General features: G+C 42.6%; 4 protein-coding genes across 4 annotated transcripts; 3 read left to right on the top strand and 1 right to left on the bottom strand.

The window, feature by feature from the left end:
- The first annotated feature begins 1525 nt into the window (after nucleotides 1–1525).
- LOC102705788 lies at nucleotides 1526–2146 on the top strand. Its single transcript, XM_006647924.2, has one exon. The coding sequence runs from the start codon at nucleotides 1649–1651 to the stop codon at nucleotides 1943–1945; it is 297 nt and encodes a 98-aa protein (XP_006647987.1). The 5' UTR covers nucleotides 1526–1648; the 3' UTR covers nucleotides 1946–2146.
- Nucleotides 2147–2190: 44 nt separating this feature from the next.
- Nucleotides 2191–4364, bottom strand: LOC102718246 (thioredoxin-like 3-1, chloroplastic). Its single transcript, XM_040520306.1, has 5 exons — nucleotides 3943–4364; nucleotides 2982–3053; nucleotides 2757–2823; nucleotides 2610–2627; nucleotides 2191–2521 (listed from the first exon to the last, which is right to left on the bottom strand). The coding sequence occupies exons 1-5, from the start codon at nucleotides 4239–4241 to the stop codon at nucleotides 2423–2425; spliced, it is 555 nt and encodes a 184-aa protein (XP_040376240.1). The 5' UTR covers nucleotides 4242–4364; the 3' UTR covers nucleotides 2191–2422.
- A 7747-nt stretch (nucleotides 4365–12111) lies between these two features.
- LOC102717964 (protein trichome birefringence-like 1) lies at nucleotides 12112–15025 on the top strand. The gene is made up of 5 exons (XM_006649024.3): nucleotides 12112–13316; nucleotides 13421–13613; nucleotides 13704–13897; nucleotides 13999–14157; nucleotides 14266–15025. Exons 1-5 carry the CDS (start codon nucleotides 12112–12114, stop codon nucleotides 14603–14605), a joined length of 2091 nt encoding a protein of 696 aa, XP_006649087.1. The 3' UTR covers nucleotides 14606–15025.
- A 3008-nt stretch (nucleotides 15026–18033) lies between these two features.
- On the top strand, nucleotides 18034–20052 carry LOC121053614. The gene is made up of 3 exons (XM_040521252.1): nucleotides 18034–18462; nucleotides 18717–18802; nucleotides 19453–20052. Exons 1-3 carry the CDS (start codon nucleotides 18034–18036, stop codon nucleotides 19865–19867), a joined length of 930 nt encoding a protein of 309 aa, XP_040377186.1. The 3' UTR covers nucleotides 19868–20052.
- The last annotated feature ends 1755 nt before the right edge of the window (nucleotides 20053–21807 follow it).

Here is a 21807-nt window from a genome sequence, read left to right as displayed (position 1 = left end):
CCCCCCCCCCCCCCCCCACTCAACCTGCGCCGCGGATGGCTGGCCACGAAAAAAATACAATCACCCCCCCAAGCGCCCTTCACTCAACCCACTCCGGCCATCCGCACCGTTGCCTGGCGAAGCTGGCAACTGCAAACCGCGTCAGGGTTCAACGCTAGCTGGAACTCCTGAGCTAGCTGGCTATTATCACTAGTCGGTGCCGGACTGCATGCCGGTGGCGATAATTTGGCAGGAAAGAAATTAATTGAATTACATGCATGCACGTTTCTCGGTTCCTCCTCCTATTTCTCTCCTGAGAAATCGAAGCCAATCGACTTCGCACATGGAATGCTGAGTGCGAAGATGTTTCTGGCCAAAAAAGAGAGATAAAAACGACTAGAAGATTGTGACATCTGGCTGGGGATTCAGAAAGCTTAGATCTGGAGGGTCCAAGTATGAAGTATGCATCTAGAAGAGAAGATGCATTTTGATTTGATGATCAAGGTATGAGACGCCTCAAGCGCAGCACTCTTCTCTTCCCTGTGTTGTTTATCTGGACGAATTGGGTCAATTTCGATGGTTGATGTTTGATCCAAAATATTCAGAGTGGGATGTTCTGCAGCGAAAATTAGGTACAGTGACAGGGTCAACCTGCTGGCATGGAACAAAGTTAAGTAGTACACGTGCTTATCTATTTCTCGAAGACTTATTAATCAACCAAGGCTTGCAGTAAAAGAAACGTGCTCGATCTAACTGTTAATTACGTCTAGATATGAAAAACACTGCTTTGATCCCAAGAAACGGATTACTTTCAAAAGAGTAGACGGCTAGACGCGACAAGTGATTATCTAGCTAGCTTGAGAGTCAGAACGCCATGTCAGCGTGCATGTTCTCTTTCCTCAGATGACAACTACTCTTAGCCAAGCCGTCCACTCTTAGCAGCACTCTTAGCAGCCGCAGCTCTAGACACAACCGATGTCATCAAACCCAGTAATCAAACAGCATAAACGACGCCGCATCAGACAAACTAAACGCGACGAGTAAAAATCGACCAAAATCGCAGAGAGAGACCCACACGCACGCACGCACATCTTCCACAGTTGCAGGCACGCAGCTCGCCACCTCCTTCCTTGCAAAGCAAAGCCTATTACCTCCCTGACAAGGACATATCTAAAATTTTTTAATTCATCTTATATATAATGTATTTGTAAAGTATACTTCATCAATTACCTCGTATACAAATCTCTATCCACTTTATCCCATATAATATCCTTATTTAATAAAAAACATTCAAATTATTTTTTCCTTATAACTTTTTATCTATATAATGCTAGAAATATGTGTGTGTTGAAACTGATACCGACCAGAAGAACGAAACCTATCCAACAAAAAACCACCATACTTCACCGCTTGCGTACACGACCAAGAAAGAAAAAACCGTACGCGGTCCGCACGCACCGCCACATGCCACAGGTTCAAGCCATCGCGCGGATCCCTCTATATAAAGCGAGCAAGGCGGGAGACCGAGACCAACACACAAACTCCACAAAGCTTTTTGATCGATCTCTCATCTCTCTGGTCCGCGACCCGAACGCGCGCGCACTACGCGCCTTCTCCTTCGATTCTTTGCGAGCCTAGCCATTCAATCCCCCCTCCCTCTCTTCGCGCCATGGACGGCGACGCGACGGGCTTCATCTCGCCGGAGATCCGCGACGCGCTGGCCAAGGTGGCCGTGTTCGTGCTCGTGCAGGGGCTGGTCTACCTCATCCTCCGCAACTCGTCGAGCGTCTTCTCCAAGGACAGCAAGCTGAGGTCCATGAGCTTCCGGTCGATGCGCTCCATGAGCGTCAGGCGGGTGCTGGCGCCGCTCTCCGACGTCCCCGTCGGCACCGACGAGCCCTCGCCGTCGCCGTCGCCTTCGCCGTCGTCCTTGTCGCGCCTCTGGGCCAGCCGCCGTGAGGATTGATTCGCTTGAAAGCTTTAAGCGGTTAGTGCTAGCTTCTGGGCTCTAACCGCTAGGTAGTTTGGTTGTTCTGATTTCTGAGCATACCTGGATTGTCAGTTGGTTTGTGATTGGTGGAAATGGGAATTGAGCTCTGCAAAGGAAGCATACTAGAGTAAATCTTGTAGATATATATATATGTTGATTGGATGAGATTAAACTGAACGGTGGATTGTTTGATTCTTTACAATATGTCTGCTTTCTCAATTGTGGTTATGCTCCTTAAATTGTTGATTCTTCTGTAAATTTCAAGTCTACTGTTCTGTACAAACTAATACAGGAGTATTGGATTGAGAGTCTGCACTAGTACTTGTCAGCTCTCCTGTCATGAGGAGCTGAAATATTGCTTTAATTATTGATCTCGTTACAACTTAATATCTGAAGAGGCCATCTCAAATCTCTATTTACAGTATATATCAATTGCTCGATTTAGGTAATCAGTCACTTGTGCTTCTGGATCATTTCTCTAACCTCATCCATCACAAGCCATGCTTTATGGCCTCCTATTACTTCCGCTGCCCATTCTCCGTCCTTCCATAACTGGACAAGATTAAACGAATGAGAACTCTAAGAACAGATTTTGGTATCCATGAATGGACAATGAACCGCAAAAGAAGTGTGGAGTTACCTGAATAGTGGGCATTTTCTGAAGGTAGAAGTGCATCCAAACATGTGGAAAGACAGAAATTAATACAGGAGAATCAGATAATTATCAGTGTCACTCTGAACCAACAACTAATGCATAAAAAGACAACTTCAAAATTTGCTGACTCACAGTTATGTTCCCTCTTTTTACCACAGTCTGTGGAACTTTGTTGACATCCACAAAGTAGAACCTGACACTATAAAAGAAATGAGAAATATTATGTTTTAATTCCGAATGAAGTAATGGGTCGTTCACAATCCATAATCCGAAAGGCTGTCCTCTAGAACATGATTGAATTCATAATATCAATTGTGTCAATCCTACACAAAAATATTCCATGAAATTTAAACCGACCCTGGATATTCTCCCGCTATCTTCTCCAGTCTGGGTTTCAGATAGATGCATTTCCGACACCAGCTAGCCATCCTGGCAAGAATAATTTAAGGCCTTGTTTAGATTGCAAAATTATTTTGCAAAAACATCACATCAAGTTTTGGACACATATTTAAAGTATTAAACGTAGTCTAATTACAAAATAAATTTTAGATTCCGCCTGAAAACCGTGAGACGAGTCTTTTGAGTCTAATTAATCCATCATTAGCATATGTTGGTTACTGTAGCACTTATGGCTAATCACGTCCTAATTAGGCTCAAAAGATTCGTCTCACAATTTTTCCCATAACTGTGTAATTAGTTTTAATCTTTATATATATTTAATGTTTTATTTAAGTATCTAAAGATTCGATGTGATATTTTTGGGAAAAATTTTTGGGAACTAAACAGGGTCTAAATCTCAGCATTTTGCAAGCATTTCTGTACGGAATGGTTGAAGACTAGCATGCTGATAACGAAAAAAAACCATGCATCTCACTTGTCGTATCACGACAACATCTCAATTATTTGTCACACTCCTCACAATTGGCACAATTCCATAGAGCAATCACAAGTCGTCCAGGTGGGTCCAAATGAATTTTTTTAGTACATTACTTAAGACTACTAATCTTAGGAGATAAGCCATGTGGGCTGTGGGGCACAAGTACCACCAGCTACCCATTCCAAAATCAAACACTCGCCATGGAACTAGGGAAGGAATCAAACTTCTCATCTGTGAAAATATCACAATGGAAATCTCACTCTCATAGCAATCCCAACCAAACTTTTTCACCATTCATCCCAAGGCCGAGGCCTAGCAAGTCCAATAATTCTGTAGCAGTTCTAATTGCTAAATTTAGAGAGAACACATGTACTGACAGTGGCAGATCAAGAAGCTTTAGGATGATGATGTGCATTAGGTGAAGTGAGGCGAGGATCGTACCAGTCGATGATGATAGGCTGTTTGTTCTCGACTGACCACCTGAGCGCGTCGTCGAGCTTGTCCATGGAGTCGATCTCCTCCATCTCCACCGGCCGCGACACGTCCCAGAAGTAGGCCTCCGCCCTGACCCCATCCCCTCTCTCCCTCCTCCTCCTCCTGCTCCCCACCTTCCCACCTCCGCCGCTCCACATCCCGAGCGGCCGCCCGGCCGCGCCACCGGCGACGGTCGAGCATGCGGCGGCGGGCGCCGCCTCGCGCACGCGCAGCACCCGGGGGCCCGGCGCCATGAGCGCCGCCATTGTTCGAGGACTCGGCGCGCGCGCGCGCGCGTTGGTTGGTCAGAGCCTGAGATTGGGTCGCCGGGGCATCCGTCGATCCGACGAGAGCTTATCCGTATTTGCGCTTGCGAAGACGAGGTGGAGGTGGAGGTGGAGGTGCAAGTGCAACGGACGGCGAGGTGGGGGCAGGAGAGAACAAAAGTGTTGGCTTCTGGGCCCTACCACCGGATCGCAGAAAATATCTCGAGATTTTTGCGTGCGAGGGCATCATCCGGTCGCATAATTCCAGCGCCGTTACATGGGCCTCAAGTCTCTCCGATGGCCCAAGGCCCAAAAGTAGGCAATGGGCTCTGAGAATACACGTGTTGATGGCCTGGGTGCCTGATGACCATTTGGTTCGGTTTTTGTTTTTTTAAGAAAATTCAGTTATGAAGATCAAATTACGTTGAGAAAAACTTACGACAAATCAATTTGATTTGATTTGGTTGGTTTGGTCTTCGGTCATAATCGAAATATGCGACAGTTTTACGAGATAAAAAAATCAAGCAAAGTACACATTTTTTTTTTGGCATTTCCCTTCTTTTATAACATATTTTGTAAATTAAATGACATATAATAATAACAAAAAATATAGTATAATAATTTACCAATATAGTATCAATCATACTTGCTTTCACTCCTAACTTATGCTCTAAATTACTATAGCTATATTACATTTTTCCTCTTATTAATTAGTATGGTCATTTCGGTTAATCTAATATGATGACCAAATTAATTCCAGTCTCAGTTGTTTCAGTTTCGGGCTCGGTTTAGTAGGTTCCTTGTTCTTAGTTATTTTTACGCATCATCAACTGCCTGGCGTTCTTAACGTAAGTAGTTGTAGTTGGTTAGAATAAACTAAAACAATAATAAAATGTAGTATTTTTTTTACTTCAATGACCACTTTTTGGTTTTTGAATAATTAGATTCTCTTTTCAAGTATCTGATTGGCTCTAGAATAATTGAAATTATAAAAAACAGTGCACAAATGATTGCAATATACTACCTTTGTCGTAACTTTGTCGTAAGATGTTTGACTTTTTCGGTTGTAATGTTTGACCATTCGTCTTATTCAAAAATTTAGTACAAATATAAAAAATGACTAGTCATGTTTAAAGTTATTTTGATAATAAAGTAAGTCAAAAGCAAAATAAATGATATTTTCATAATTTTTTAAATAAGACAAATGATCAAACATTACAAACAAAAAGTCAAACATCTTACATTGTGAAACGGAGGAACAGTATACAATTTAAATTATAAAAGTAATTATATTTTGGGATGATGGGAGAAGTAAACATGCATTTAGCTCATCAATGGTACTAGTAGATGGACACTTGACAACTGGCATGATGCGAACTCAGTTCGTCGATCGGTCGACACATAGCCCAGCCAAACCTGCCTAAGAGCAGGTACAATAGCAGGCTATAAGCCAGCTATAAGCATATTTTAAATAGATAAGAGAGGAGAGAGAAAAGAGGTGAGTTCCTAATTTATAGTCAGCTGCACATGGACTCTAAGACAAAATGTGTGTATGACATGTAAAGCCATGTATTGATGTTTTGTAACTAACTATTATATACATTAGCTATTAGATTGGTTATAGATGAATTGGAGTCAGTAGTTGGCCGTACTATTGAACTTGCTCTAAGGCCCTCTTTAATTCCAAAAAGTTTTTTCTGGCACGATAAATTAATTAGACTAAAAAAAGTATCTCATAGTTTCTTAACAGAATCTATAATTTATTTTATAACGAGATCGATATAACGTTTTTACAACGAACTAGTAGGCCTAAACTGCTGTGCTGGGTACTCCGTACTAGGCAGTAGTCACGCTCGAACAGCCAAACAGCAGCCAGGGTGTACTTGAGAGGAGTAGCAGCACCGGAAAGGTCTCATCAAGATCCTCGTACACCACTTGCCACGCCGCTTCAGTAACAAGTACAGCCACGTACGTACGAATCCTCATCCGTTGCTGCTGCTTTTGTGTATGAAATGACGTCGTTTACGTGCTTGCATAGTTGCATACCACTCATAAATATAGCTATCTAAAATTAAAAAAAAATGATCTATATTAGTACCATTAGTCTAGGCATAAAAATATACTTCCTCTGTAAAAAACGAATTCTTTGGTTTCCGTGTCCAACGTTTGACCATCCGTTTTATTTGAAAAATTTTCAGAAAATTAGAAAAAAATTAGTCACACGTAAAGTACTATTCATAATTTATCATTTAATAAAAACAAAAATATCAATCACAAAAAAATTTAAATAAAACGAAGAGTCAAAAATTAAAGGTAAAAAGTGAAAAATTGGTTTATTTTGGGATGGAGTGAGTAATATTTATAGTCAAGGGGTGATTGTTTAGGTTTCCTAAGAAAAAAACCAAAACACGTAATTACAAACAAAAAATAGTTTATAAATAAAACTTTTATATATGTATTCTTGACGATTGAAAAACCAATGTTAGAAAATAAATTTACATGAAAAAAATCTTAAAATCAACTTTAAATTTAATATTGAAAATTAAAATTTTGACTTATAAGTATAAGCATAAGAAAAAAAATACTAAGTATAGCTCAAATCTCGTCTCAATTAGCTATAGGGACTACTCCTATATCCCAAAACAATTCCATTCTTTTAACTTTATTTATTCCAAAGAAATTTTATTTGTAGAGTAATCTAGTTTGAGATTGTGAGATAAGTTAATTAGATTTCGACAAAGTAGAGAACAGTTTTGTTGGAGTTTAGAAAAGTGGGGGAACAAATTTATTAGAGTTTAAGAAAATATTTGAAAATTTAGTCTATTAGTTATATATCGGTAAGTATGAGATAAGATAAAGATAATTAACAGAGACTTTCATAATGTATGTTTAACTTTTTTAATGTTTAACCATTTGTCTTATTTAAAAAATTATAGAAATATCATTTATTTTGCTTATGACTTATTTTATTATCAAAAGAACTTTAAACACGACTTGATATTTTTTTATATTTATACAAATTTTTAAATAAGATAAATGATCAACCGAAAAATTTAAATATTTTATATTATAAAATGGAGGCAGTAGTACTCATAGGTTCATGCTTGGCTTTCACCGGCATGCTTCGTCTTTGCGGTGCCACAGTAACCGGCAGCAGATAAAACACACACAGAAAAAAAGAAAAGTACGGACCCTTGCTTAAACGGTACTCCATGGATCTTCCCTTTCCAATGTTTCTTTCCAAGAAAAGTACGGACACTTGCAACTTGCAACCTGGGTTTTTTCTCCTAACGCTCCCTAGAGCAACTCCAACACTCTAGCTATCTGGGTTTGGATCGGTAAAAAAAAAACAAAACGAGTCAAAACCGGGTTCCAACACACTCGGTATCTCACTCCGCTTGCGATCCCGTTCGGTATCCGTCGCCCCTCGCCCTGCATATTTGCAGAGGCCATCCCACTCGCAATCACCGCTCTCTCACGCACACACTCGTTTCCCGCCCGTGCGCTCCCGCCCAATCGGTCCTGCCGTGCTACGCCATCGCACCAGTCCCGCTATCCCACCGCCTAGCGCCCTCACACTCCCATCACACTGCTCCGGCCCCAGCCTTTGTCTCGTCATGTGGAGGCCGCCCCGTCTTGCTTCAACGGCAGCTGGGGACTTGGATCGATGCAGCATCGGGTGGTTCCTCCAACAGGCATCGATGGTTGGAAGGCACAGGGTCTGTTCATCGGTGAGCAAGTCACCGTTGAGGAGGTCTGCACATGTGAGACTCACTATCTACATCTGTCAAACCCTTTGCTGTTAGTTGGATAACTGGATCACAGGAAGTTTAGCTCGTTCATTATCGATGTTAATTGAATTCACGCAAGATTCACTATCTACATCTGTCAAACCCTTTGCTGTTAGTTGGATAACTGGATCACAGGAAGTTTAGCTCGTTCATTACCGATGTTAATTGAATTCACGCAAGACTGCAGTACCAATTAATCTTTCTCCGCATGGCGATAACGTACACACCTGTTGGATGAGCGGCCACCGGCGGCGTGATGACGCAACAAGGAGGCGCACGGTGTCCACAAACGATTTGCCGATGGCGACACAGTGCAACTAGAGGCAGCGACGTGCAGAAGGAAGCAGCCGGCTGCGAACGACGTCCAAGCAATGGAAACCAGCGGTGGTATCGAAGAAGCGAGAAATCATGAAGTCACCAGTCCGGAAGAACAGGAGCTATGACGTGGACCCATTTGAATATGGAGAGTCAATATTAGCTAGGCTGTTGGTTTTACCGCTCTGTTTGGGACCTTTTTACCTTGTTGCTGATCTTTTTACTATCTAAACTTAGGTAATCATATACATAATTTTTTGAAGTTGCTCTTACCGCGGTAGGGAAACTTATTTTAGAATTTAGAGTGCGATAGTAGCTAGTAAAGGCTCGGTAGCCACACCAAATTAAATTGCAAAGAAAATTTGAATGCCTGATATTTTAATCATTTGGTTAAGCCACAAACCACACCAGGGTTTGTGTGTGGGCGCGTTAACCCTCCTCCCGGCGAGGGTAACCCCGGTTGCAATATATTTATACTGGAGCTTAATGCGCATAAAAAAGTCTAACCGGCCAAAAGACATATTTAGAATAAATAATAACGTCTGAATACAACATTTATATGTATTCCTAGTGATTAAAAGTAAAAGCTGAAAAATAACTATGATAAAAAAATACCAAAATAAACTTAAATTAAATATTCATATTTTAGATTATAAACAAAAATCAAAACATAAGGCTCTAAATTCGGAAAAACTTTCTTGGTTGGAAAGGAGCTCCCAAAAAAATGTTGTTCGTCGCGTCAATGGGCATAATAATGCATGATCTATTAGATCGTGGGTGTTTATAATAAAGCTAACGAGACGATAACAATGTGGTCACTCAAAGAAAGCGAAGGTCATGCTGAATGGGCCCCACGCAATTAACGTAGAAGGAATAAGTAGGTAGGACATGTTATGTTATGGACATCATTCTTAGCTCGTAGCATCCCAACTTTTCAGTTCCACTTAAGCTCATAAATTAAAATTAAAATTTTTAACTTGCTTTTGAGGTTTTTCAACGTATTTTATTTTTTAGTCTTAGCTTTAGATCAAATACATATATAAAAATTTTATTCACAAATTATTTTTTAGCAAATGTGTTGTTTGACTTTTTCCATAAAAAAGACAAACAATCACCCCTTACGTCTCTCAAATTTTTGAAATATGTATTTTAAAGGTCTGTATATGGAAGATTAACATCTTATTAGAGTGGATTTTTATCTTTATAGTAAAATCTATTGTTTATATTATTAAATGTTAACTAACAAAATTAAAATAATCTTTTATCTTTTATAACGAGAAGAACACAGCCTCTTCATGCAATTCCAACCCAAATCTTAATGCTAGCCATGCTCATTGCTTTCATACGGTTCTGAAGAGGAAAAACAGGCCTTCGTGAGTGTCGACCAGCCACTGAAATCCCTATTCTCTAGTGGAACCTTTTCGCGTGCATGCGACCTCCACGGCAGTTCAGAAGCAGTGCATGACAAGGAGTTGGTCAAAAGGGGAGGAGAAAAAAACTGCCTGGTTACAAACGCACAACAACGCGACCTGCAATGCCATACTGACACGATCGATCGAGTCCCTCTTAGAGCCTACACCCGCAAGTGAACCAATACCTAACCCCTCCTAATATCGATCTTGTCAGAGCTCATCTCACTTCCTTTTCAGGCGACTCATTCAGTTACACACTTACACTCCCTGTGGTGTTAGGCTCGCCTTCACTATTCGCCGGCCGTGTACTTTTTGCCGGAATCGTCTTCTTTCTTTCTTTGCAGCGCCGTTTACTGTGTAGTTTAGTAGTATAATTATCAATAAATATCTGGATTATGGAGTTGGCATCTGATCAGTCAAGGGGGCTTAGGCTGTTCGATCCCCAGTTCCCTTGGGTAAACACTCACCTGAAAATGGAACACCTTGCAGTCCAGTCTTGCAACGTGATGAGAATTTCCAAACCTCTTTTAAAAGAATCGAAAAGGATCCAACTTGATCTCATGCACTCGTTAGTTTTATTTTATGAAGTCTTATGTGGGAAATTAGGCAGGGAAGCAGAGTTGTCCCCTCTGTCGAAATCGGCAACCTGTTGATAGATTCAGGCGTGTGCGGATGGTCCAAATGCACATATGCATGTATCGACATGGCCAGCCTTTTGCATGGCTAACACTACGATAGCCCATTGGAATTAGGCATGCTAACTAAACAACGCAACTAAATCACTTAAGATTAGATCACCTGGAGTTTCATATTTATATCCGGCGCATTTAACGTGATCCAATCTGTAACTGATTCATTTCTGACACTGGAGATCAGTAGATCATGTAGACCCAGTCCCACCCGTCGGATCTGACATGTACGGTCCAGATCGAGTTGCACCCGATTGTGTGTTCGGTGGTTAGGCCGCCAAAGAAGATGACGTACCAGTGTGTACGGACAGGGGAAAGGCAGGGTCGCAACTAGTGCTACTGCAGATGACATGGCCGTGCCAAACATGTATACAGTCAAAGAGCACTTAGGTTTCTGCATGTCCAAGTGGAGGTAGATCATGCGATAATGCTGCATTCAAATATAGCTCTTATCATCTGCGGCTATGGTTCTGTTCTTCCCCTTTTGAGGAAGTCAATGATGTTAAACATGGTGGTGCTGTACTTCACCCTGCTTTAGGTTACGAAATCATGTTTATATAAACCTCTGAACAATTCGGTTGAGTTTTAGTTTGACTCGTGCTGCAAGCTTGCAACGACACTGACCACTATATTGAAAAGACATTAATATTATTTGCCGTACAATGAACAGTAACTATATAAAACTAACCAGTTACTACTCATCGAATAAGAAATTTAAGTATACTAGAGAATTTCACATGATTACTAGGTTAACATGTTGGTTGAAGTTTACTTTCATATTCAAACTAGGAATATTTAAGTTAGGAACCCAAATTTTTTTTGGGTTAAATATGATTTTTCAGAAAAAATGGAAAGTGCCCACAAATTAGTTAAATCAAGAACGTTCCAAGCAAACCCATTGTTGCGGCCTGAGGGGCCGGCATTTTGTACTTTCATTAATTTCCTCATTTAACCACCAGGGCTCAGTTTCCCTATTTGTCTTATTAAAAATTTATATAATTATTATTTAGTTTGTTGTGATTTAATTTATTATTAAATGTATTTTAATTTTAATTTTATATATTTACATAAATCTTTTGAGTAAGACTAGTGATCAAACGTGTGATAAAAGTTAATAGTCTTAGAGGTATGAACTAGCGTACAACATGATAAAATTAAGCTATAATTTTCACGTAGCCTAAATTAAAGCTAAAATTTGGTCGGGGTAAAAAATGCAACAATTTTATTTTCGCATCACTATGAATTAACACAGTGATAATTCACAAAACTGCCACAAGCCACCTGTAGATTTGCCGTCTGTTAGTGTTGACAGCCCAGCCAAATTTGAATTCCCGAGCGAATGAGCGATTCTCAAGCGCATGTCGCTACGGATCCAACTAAACCCAAAACGCGACGGATTTTAAAACCCCCGAAAAGATCACGAAGTTAGTTAGTTTCGCTCCCACCCCACCCCGCACCACACCACGCGCTCGCCGTCGCCATCGCCACCGCCGCAGCGCCGCCGCCGACTCCTCCTCCTCCCTACAAAAGCCTCCGCCGCAGATCACTCGCCTCCCGCGGAGCACGCCCTCCCTCTCCGGCTCTCCACCCGCCTCATCCCCACCGTCGCCGCTTCGTTCTAAACCCTGGGGAATTCTCGCCGCGCCCGTGCCAGCGGTATCAGATGAAGGGCGCGTGGAAGCAGAGCGGTGTGGCCGATCACGTCGGCCACCTCGGCGGCGGGGCCCTGGTCGGCCGCGCGCGACGGGCGAGGATCTGCCTCTACGTCCTTGCGATTGCATTCGGCGCGTTCGCCGCGTTCCTCGTGTTCGCGCCCTCGCTCCCCGCACCCTCGCCCTCGTCGCCGGCCGCCGCGTGGTTCGACGGCCTCCTCTCCTCCGCGTCGCCCTACCGCGCGCAGGTTTCGAGCTACTTCTCCTCCCTGTTCCCCACCAACTCGTCCTCCCCGGAGCCGGGAGGAGTGGCGATCGCGATGACGCCTGGAGGACAGAGCGGTGACGGGTTCGTCGAGAGGGGCGGGCAAGTGGGAAGAAAAGGCTCCAGCACAGCTGGAGCCGGTGAGCCATCGGGAAGAGGAGCCGGAGCATCAAGCAACAATTCGGAAGGAGTTCCGAGTGGCAACTCCTCATCCAGCAATGCTACCGCGGTGGTGCAGAGCAGTCCGCCACCGAATGATCAAGCGGGAGGCGGTGCCGCAGCCAATCATTCGACCACGGATTCCGCCGGCGGGGCTGCATCTCCAAGCGGAGGTTCAGCCACAAATGGCACGATGAGCAAAGATGGTGCGCCTGATCGGATCAACGGCACCGACGTGATCTCTAGTTCATCAGAATCTGGAAATGTCACCGCAGTGAAAGCTAATGCAAGGTACGCGGCCAGGTCTACTCACCAGTTAGGTGGTGCAAGTGCAATCGCATCTTCGAGCAATGGAACTTCTCTTCCATTCACCAATCAGACTGAGAATTCAGCAGTGGCCACGAACAGCAGTGGAGCTGCGTCTCAGAGAGGAGTCCCAGGCAAGAACCAGACTCTCCCAAATCCGCCGGCTGTAAACGATCAGATACAGAGTGGAAGCAGAGTTGCTTCAGTTGGAAGCAACAGTACAATGGACGCTATTCCTCAGAGGATCGCTAGTAACACTACAGAGGCGGCTGCTGATGCCGGTGGTAAGAAGAAATCCCATTGGATTGAAGCAATGGCAAGCTGCGATATGTTCTATGGAAATTGGATCCGAGATGACTCCTACCCTCTCTATCCTGAGGGATCATGTCCTCACATCGATGAGTCCTTCAACTGCCCTCTCAACGGCCGCCCTGATAATGCTTACCAGAGGCTCCGGTGGCAACCCAGTGGATGCAACATTCCAAGGTGAGCAATGACTGTCTACTTGAACAACTCTGTTTCTTCAGTTCTTAGTGTTTCATGTGTCACAGCTCACAACTGAAAATTCAGTCACATCCTGTTCACACCAGATTGAACCCGACTGACATGTTGGAGAGGCTGAGGGGAAAGAGACTGGTGTTTGTCGGTGATTCGCTCAACAGGAACATGTGGGAATCCCTGGTGTGTATTTTGAGGAATTCTGTCAAAGACAAGAGCAAAGTCTTTGAGGTATCAGGCAGGCAAAGATTCAGGGCAGAGGGCTCCTATTCTTTCTTGTTTCAGGTGTGTTGTTCAGTTTAATTATATTTTCAGGCTTTGCATTTGTGCTCATTTCAGCATACGGAGTGAATAATGATTTGCAAATTTGTCTAGGACTATAATTGCAGTGTGGAGTTCTTCCGCTCCCCTTTCCTTGTTCAGGAATGGGAGTTTCCCGTTAGAAAGGGTTTAATCAAAGAAACTCTTAGGCTTGACATGATCAGTAACTCTTTCCCGAGGTACAAGGGTGCAGATATCATCATATTCAATACCGGGCACTGGTGGACTCATGAAAAAACTTCTCTAGGGTAAGTTACATTGGGTGCTTTCTGATTAACTGATTATCTGCATTGGTGTGTTATGCATTTCAAGCGTTGCTTACTATTGTCAATATGTTCAATGTACATAGGAAAGATTACTACCAAGAGGGTAACCGTGTATATAGTGAGCTGAATGTTGATGATGCCTTCCAGAAAGCTCTTCAAACCTGGGCCAAGTGGGTTGATTCCAGTGTAAATCCCAAGAAAACAACTGTGTTTTTCAGAGGCTACTCAGCATCCCACTTCAGGTTGGTAGAACCTGTCCTGAATCCTGTCAAGTTCAGTTTGATCATGTTTATCAGAGTAAATGCTGATGCTGATCCCTGACCTGGTGCTTGATACATGTGGTTGTGAAGTGGGGGCCAATGGAATTCAGGAGGCAGTTGCGACAAGGAAACAGAACCAATAACAAATGAGAAGTACCTCACACCATACCCACGGAAGATGAGCGTCCTGGAGGATGTGCTCCATGGGATGAAAACACCTGTGGTTTACTTGAATATCACAAGGATGACTGACTACAGGAAGGAGGCACACCCTTCTGTCTATCGCAAGCAGAAGTTGACTGAGGAGGAGATGAAGTCTCCTCAGATATATCAGGACTGCAGCCACTGGTGCCTTCCTGGAGTACCTGACTCTTGGAACGAGCTTCTCTACGCACAAATCCTGGTCAAACAGCATCAAATGCTGCACTAATAAAGGCAAGTGTGTTGACTTGCTTGTTCCTGTACATGAACTGTTGTTTGTATGAGAGAGGTTAAGGATTTTGCTATCTTTGCATAGAAAGTAGTCAGTTAGTCAGAGTCTGACTCTCAATACCAATACGTATTCTGTATAGGCTCATAGGATTTTATGTCTAGCCAGAAATAATCAGAAACACTGAATAACAATATAGCATACAGTAGATGATATAGGATCCTCTGGCAATAATCCCTGCCTTTTTTGTTTTCTAACAGCTGCTTTTTTATTTTTTGGAATGATGATGTAGTAGTATATTGAACTATAGGAGAAATGGTTTGTGCTGACACCTCTATCCTCTGAATCTCCTAAATGATTACTCTTTCGTGTTGTATATATATACGCGGCAAACTATTGGTAAGTTTTGACTGTAAGTTTTGGTTTAGTTTGTCAGACATACGTACGGCTGGTTATTGAGCCTGAATATCAACTTTTGCTGCTTTGTTCTACTAGTTTCAACTCAGATAGTAGCTTCTCTACTCTCTGTAGAATAGAGTTTTGAGAATTGCCCCGCTGGTGAAACAGCTGATGATTCATAATTCCAGTTTAGCACTGAGCAATACGAGCTTCTGCACATTGCTGCTACACCTACACGAGCTACCAGTTCAGGTAGAAACTTCGGAAGCTGTTATCGTAAACAACATCTGCTGTCTGAAAAATTTTGCCTTAATTTTGGGGAAATGCTTTGCAGTTGATGTGAACGTACTCTACTAGTGCAACAATGTAGTTTACGTTTTGGTTGGGGACATTAATCAGAAAGCAGGCTATTGTCCGCTAGTGGTGTTTTACCTCGATTTGCATGGATCATGCATATATCTGGCTGGTCCTTTCCCTTGTCGTATGGCATCGTTTAATTTATCGCCTCTTTAAATAGATGGTATGAAATTAAAGACGAATTTCCTACGTGTTTATACATGTATCAAGAGGACGAAACACACCTTTTTCTGGTATGGGGTTCCCGGATTGGAGATCGAATTAATGCTGATAATTTACTGAAGCTTTTGTTTGGTATGGACTATGGTTATATATACCTTGCAAGCATGTGATCGACGTGGTGTCTGATTAATTAGCAGTCTACTGTTGGTGAGTCCATTTAGCTAGCTGGGTTTTTGGAGCATTATGTGCTGCCTGTACTAGTCTGTACATGCATGCCGACAGAGGACGTGCGCCCAGGATCTAGATGTGCGCATTCTGTCCCAAACGCCCTATCAGATGGTTGCCCATCAGCTGTATATCGATTCACAGAACGGAACCATCTGATGGTCCATCTCCGGAGGCCATGCCGACCTGCCGTCTACGATGATGTGTGTTCACTTTGCTGGTGCACGATGGTTGTATATATTATTCTTGTCTTTTTTTCTCAACTTTTGCTCAATGTTTCCCGTATAACTAAACATTATATTTTTTAATAAAAAATTTCTATATAAGTTCATCACGTTACTTTTCTAAAGTAAATTTTTAACTTTGTTAGAGCTAATTACATCGTTTATATCATTATATAGCTATAAAAATCAGATAATCTATCAACTGTGTACGGACAATCTCTATATACTCCTCTGATTATGAATTGATCCATCTTAGACTTATTTTGACCTTTATTAAAAAAACAGAGATTCAATGTAATTTTGAGCAAAATAAATTTCACAAAGCTACCTATATTTTGATCAACTATCGCAAAACTACACATTCAAATGTGTGTATCAATTTTTTTTTAACAAAACTACAAGTTTAAAGCATTTTGTTATTAAACTAAAAATGTATCATCAGTTTTTTAACAAAAGTACAACTTTTGTAACTAAAAAGAAGGATGGTGCTATATACGAAATCTCTAAAAATATGTAGTTCATTGATAATTTTATCATTAAATATGTAGTTTTATGATACAAAACCATAAAATAATTTGGTGTGAGATTTGTAGCTTCCGGATACATATCTTTAAATAATATGTAGTTTGTGATGATTTGGTCAAAGCATATGTAGTTTGTGAAATTCATTTTTTGAATATTCAGTTTTGATAAATGAAAATCATATAGGCGTATATATATTGTTATTGAAATTATCATCATGGTATTATAAATTTGATATGTTTTGCAAATGCATTATAAAATAAGGTAGTGGAAATTGTTGTATTGAGAATGACATCTATTAATTTCTTACCAAAGTGAGTATTGTCTATCCCAAATCTTAGATCATTTCATCAATCTCTCTCTCGGACGTGAAACTGACTTATGCCTAGAACTATTTACTTGTCGGAAACAACAGCTAGTAACACCAGCCTCTTCATCAGAATCCGTTTGTCTTTCTTTGAAATGGACGAATTTTGAAGGTTATTTTTAACAAATTGTATTATATCATATGAAAATATTGTATAAGTCCTGGCCGAAGAAACCCTAATTATTATTGATCCAGTGGACTGCCCAATCTGAATGAGGGGAAAATGGATTTAACAACTCTTAGGTCCATAGAAAGCTTGTCGCATAGGAAACAATGATGATGGTACGTTAAAATAACAAGAAAAAAAAGAGTTTAAGTAATGTCGTTGATGTTTGATAAAATTCTAATTAGTTAGAAGTTGGAACCGGATTCTCTGCAGTGAAACTCGTTGCTGATATGTGGGCTCGGAGGGCGTTAGGCCCACGTGTCAGCGACGACTGCACGAGACAGTCGACTGCAGAGGATCCCAATCCATGTAGTTATACCATTGACTTTTTACTCAAACCTTGGCCTACAATATTTATCCAATTACTTAATTAAGTAATGCGAAAAAGTATCAATAGTTCACAACTTCACATAAAAAAGTAGGCGTGCCATGTGTTAATTGTTTTTACAAACATTTCAAAAATAAACGGCAATTAACTAAACGAACGAAAAAGCCAACAATATCACGTATCGAAAACCTGACCGGATCCACACGACCACACACAAGTGTTATTTAAGTCTGATTACCTCCCTCATTTGGAGCCTTCAACAAAGACATGCCTAAATAGACCCTATATACCGTAGATCCAGAAAAAAAAAGTACACCTTACAATTTTCCTCCCCACATGCATTGTTCATTTGTACGCATAGCAATACTGCCCACCAGACAAATCCCACCTGCCTCTCCATGCCATCACCTATACAACAGTTCTAATGCACATGGCGTATTGCATGCAAAAAAAAAAAAAAAGAAAAACAACCATCCCACCACTGACCACTCACGCCATCCATCATCCTCTTCACCCTCTCTTAGATATGTGCACCCATCTCCGAGGCCAAACCAACCCAACCCCAAAAGCCAAGCAAGGCAATGCAATTATGCAATGCAACGAAAGCCAAAGTGTAAAAAACTGCACCAATCTACTACTGCTACCTCCCTATTGTGCTTACTGGTTTCCCATAAATAAATGCCATCCATGAGGCATAAAAGGCCAACCAAAACCAAGGAGCCAACACCCCAAAGCCCCCCTCCTTTAATTTGCACCCTCCCCAAATCTCCCATCTCCATTGCTCCCTCCTCTCTCTCTCTCTCTCTCTCACACACACACTCTCTCTTCCCCATCTCTCTCTCTCTCTCCTCTCATCCGTCCATGAGGATCAGGAGGCGGCCTCAGTCCCAGGCTCTCCCCTCGCCGCTGCATCCATCCTCAGATCCATCCACTGCACCCCAGCCTCCGCCAAGAAACCATGGACGTTACTGGCTCGCGGGAGACAAGGAGGAGGCGGAGAAGAAGAACAGGCCGGAGCAGTTGCACTTGCACCCGAATGCGGATCTTGGCGACGACGAGTCGTCGGCGGTGATGCGCGCGGCGGCGGCATTGCCGTTGTTCCCGCAGGTATATACATATGTATATATATATATATATATATATATATATATATATATATATATATATATATATATATATATATATATATATATATGCATATACTCCCCCGATCCCAATCTGCTCCGACGGCGGCAACAAAAAACTGCCCATTATTGTGCTTGTGTTATCATCAGAGGGGGTTGGTTTCGTTGCACCACCCGTTGTGGTGGATGCCCAGATCTAGCTAACCCCATGTTCTTGGATTGCGGTTACTTTGCCAGGACAATGCAGTGGTGGAATGCAGCAAGATCAGGCCCGGTGGTGGTGGTGGTGGTGCACAACAGGGAGCAGCAGATGGTCACAGGAGGTATGTGAAGAACAACTGAAACTGGAACAGGAACAGAACAAGAAAGTGGCCTGCTAGCTTGTGTCATTTGTGTCATTGTGTGGGTGTGAGTGACAGTAGTAGTGGTGGTAGTGGTAGTGGGGGGTAATAATAAATAGAAAGGGAAAGCATCCAAGGGACTTTTCTATCTTCTGGGGCTTGGTTTTTACTGTTTTATACTGGGCAATGCCAGCTTGACACATGACACACATCAATCCAACCAATTTAATACAAGGCCTGCTCATGTAGGCATGTAGTACTACTAATGTTGTGTTCTTGCTTGCTTGCTGCTGATCCATGATGATCCACCCATTGCACTACTACTTACTATTGCTTGCACCCTCTCCAATCAAGTACTGCCATGGCTGATTGCTTGATCGCGCTTACAGCCTGTGTTTTGCTTGTCCTCTTCCATGGTCACATTGTTGCGATCTCATCCCATCTTTTATCGGTGCAACATGTTTCTGGAGACGTGGACCATGTGCGTGCGTCGTGAACTATTCCCTTTCTACTTGCATATGTGCACGGTGCACCTTGTGTTACACATGATTTGCATCGCTGATTGCATTTCCTTCCGTGTAGCCTGTTCGTCAAATGGTTGACACCAGCTGGATTGTTTCTGCATTTTGCAGCCTAGAGAATGGCCATTACAGCAAGCCTGGGCCGGCGATCAAGAGCACAGGAGAACGTCTTGTAAACGGCGTCGTCCGGGCAATGCCAGTGGCTGTGAACGTGAAGGAAGAGACCAGAATTGACAGTAGCGGCGGCGGCGGCGGCGGAGCGAAGAAGCGGCGCGGCCCGGCGGTGCTGATGGAGGGGTCACGTTGCAGCCGCGTGAACGGGCGCGGGTGGCGCTGCAGCCAGCCCACGCTGGTCGGCTACTCGCTGTGCGAGCACCACCTCGGCAAGGGCCGCATGCGGAGCGTGACCGGCGGGCGCGGCGGCGCCGGACAGCTCGGCCGCACCGAGCCCAGGAAGAACAACGCCGCCGCCGCCGTCGCCGCGGCGCCCAAGGCGGCTGAGCCGCCGGTCGTGCGTCCCTGCTAGGCCGGCCGGCGGAGCGAGATCGATCGATCGATCGGTCGGCTCAACTTGAAGATTCTTTTGTTCTATGGTGGGGTGGGTGGTGCATATCAGGTGGTGAATCACGCATGAATGTGAATTCCATGTTCTGTTTCTGTGAATGCAAATCCTATTGCGTCTTTCGTGGAGAACGGACGGATCACAGTGCAGATTTGTGACAGTAGTTGTAGATTGCATTGATCTTCTCGCATTCCCAGAAATCCCATGACCATGCAACCGCAGTTCCAACTTCCAAGAACGCCCAGTACTCTTGCCGGCCGGGTGCAACTGAACTGAACTGCATCTCACTGTTCCTCCATCAGTGCAGTGCAGATCGATCACACATCAGCACACCACAATAACCCCGTGAAGTCAGTGCGTTTACTCATTGATTTGCTACCAGTGGTGTTCATGATGCACGACAGGGTGCATCGCCTCCAGCATCCATGGACAAACCACGCATCGAGCAATTACTTGCGTCAAAATTATCACCTGAAAAGCTGAAGCAACATTCCGGATAAAGCCTGACGCGACGCAAGGCTGCCTGTCCGGGACAGACAGGGGAAGGACGTCGGTGTCATTGCAGTACTTAACCACTTAAGTACCCAGGGTAGTACATTGATAACCTCTTGTAACAACATTTCTACCAATGTTTCTAGGCTCATTAAAGCTCGTACGCCAGCATAGGATTCGTACAAACCGTCACATTAACGCTCACACACAATGTAGGTCACCTTGTCCATGAAGAAGAAGAAGAAGAAGAAGAAGAAGAAGAAGAAGAAGAAGAAGAAGAAGAAGAAGAAGAAGAAGAAGAAGAAGAAATGATTAGGGCAAAAAAATGATGTGTCTGTTAGATGCTTTTGGATGGTAGCACGTAGAGGAGATCCGGATGAGCTAGCAGATCTCAAAGCTGCATGTGCGGGGAGCTATCTACTGTAGTATACTTCGATCGCCCAGTCGCCTCTTCTTGGATGGCTTCTAGCTGGAGGCAGCAAAGGAACAACTAGCCAGAGAGTGCATGAGATCGCAGCTGCGGACAAAAAACTGTCAGAATGGAGTTGGAGTGCGGGCAACTTAGCCTTCATACATGTGATTAATCGGTGATTATGTCATCTTAATGAAATGGCATGCATGCACTTATAAAGAAAATAGAGCCACAACGTAACTAATCCTAAAATATACTTCTCAGATTCAAAATCAGCTCCAAATATAATTACTCCCTACATATTTAAACATATGTTTATTTTTTAAAAGTGTTCTTTGTTTTGTGGTAACTTGTTTTTATCCATAAAGTACTTAACTTAATCATGATATGTATTTAAATATTTGTACTATCTTTTTATAAGAGATGAATAGTGCATCTAAAAATTAAAACGCACAGTAGCGAAGCCGGTGATATCTTGAATTCTTGATTAGATGCATGTACTAACGATATATAATTATTATATATATATATATATATATATTGTGACATAAATACAGTGAAATATCGGACCAAGCCCGGGTGATCACCCGAGCTGCCCAAGTGGTGTCCGCCACTGAAAATGCCATATACATTATAAAATATGGAGTATAATATGACAATTAGTCAAATAGAGCATGTGTCTTACTGGTGACTTTGGCAGCTATCCTGTGTGCTATTTTGTTGAAACGCTGAGAAAATATTTTTATCACTTGAAGGGAGGTACACTAATTTTGCATATATCACCCAAAAAAGCATCTCACTAAAATTTTTGATGACTTTCTAAATGATGCATAAAACAAGTGTACGTTCTCTCGAGGAAAAAAAACTACTTTCCTAAATGTCAGCCGATCTTTTCAGGTGTTAGATGCACATGTTGACTGTTGAGATGATGCATTTTAAGCGGATGAATGATAATTTTGACCGAGTTTTTCACCTTCTGTTTGTTGGATAATTGGCTGAC

Source organism: Oryza brachyantha, chromosome 2, assembly GCF_000231095.2.
Source record: "Oryza brachyantha chromosome 2, ObraRS2, whole genome shotgun sequence".
NCBI classification, from domain to species: Eukaryota; Viridiplantae; Streptophyta; class Magnoliopsida; order Poales; family Poaceae; genus Oryza; species Oryza brachyantha.
Note: the sequence above shows the minus strand (reverse complement) of the source record. Positions and strands in the feature narration are given on the sequence as shown.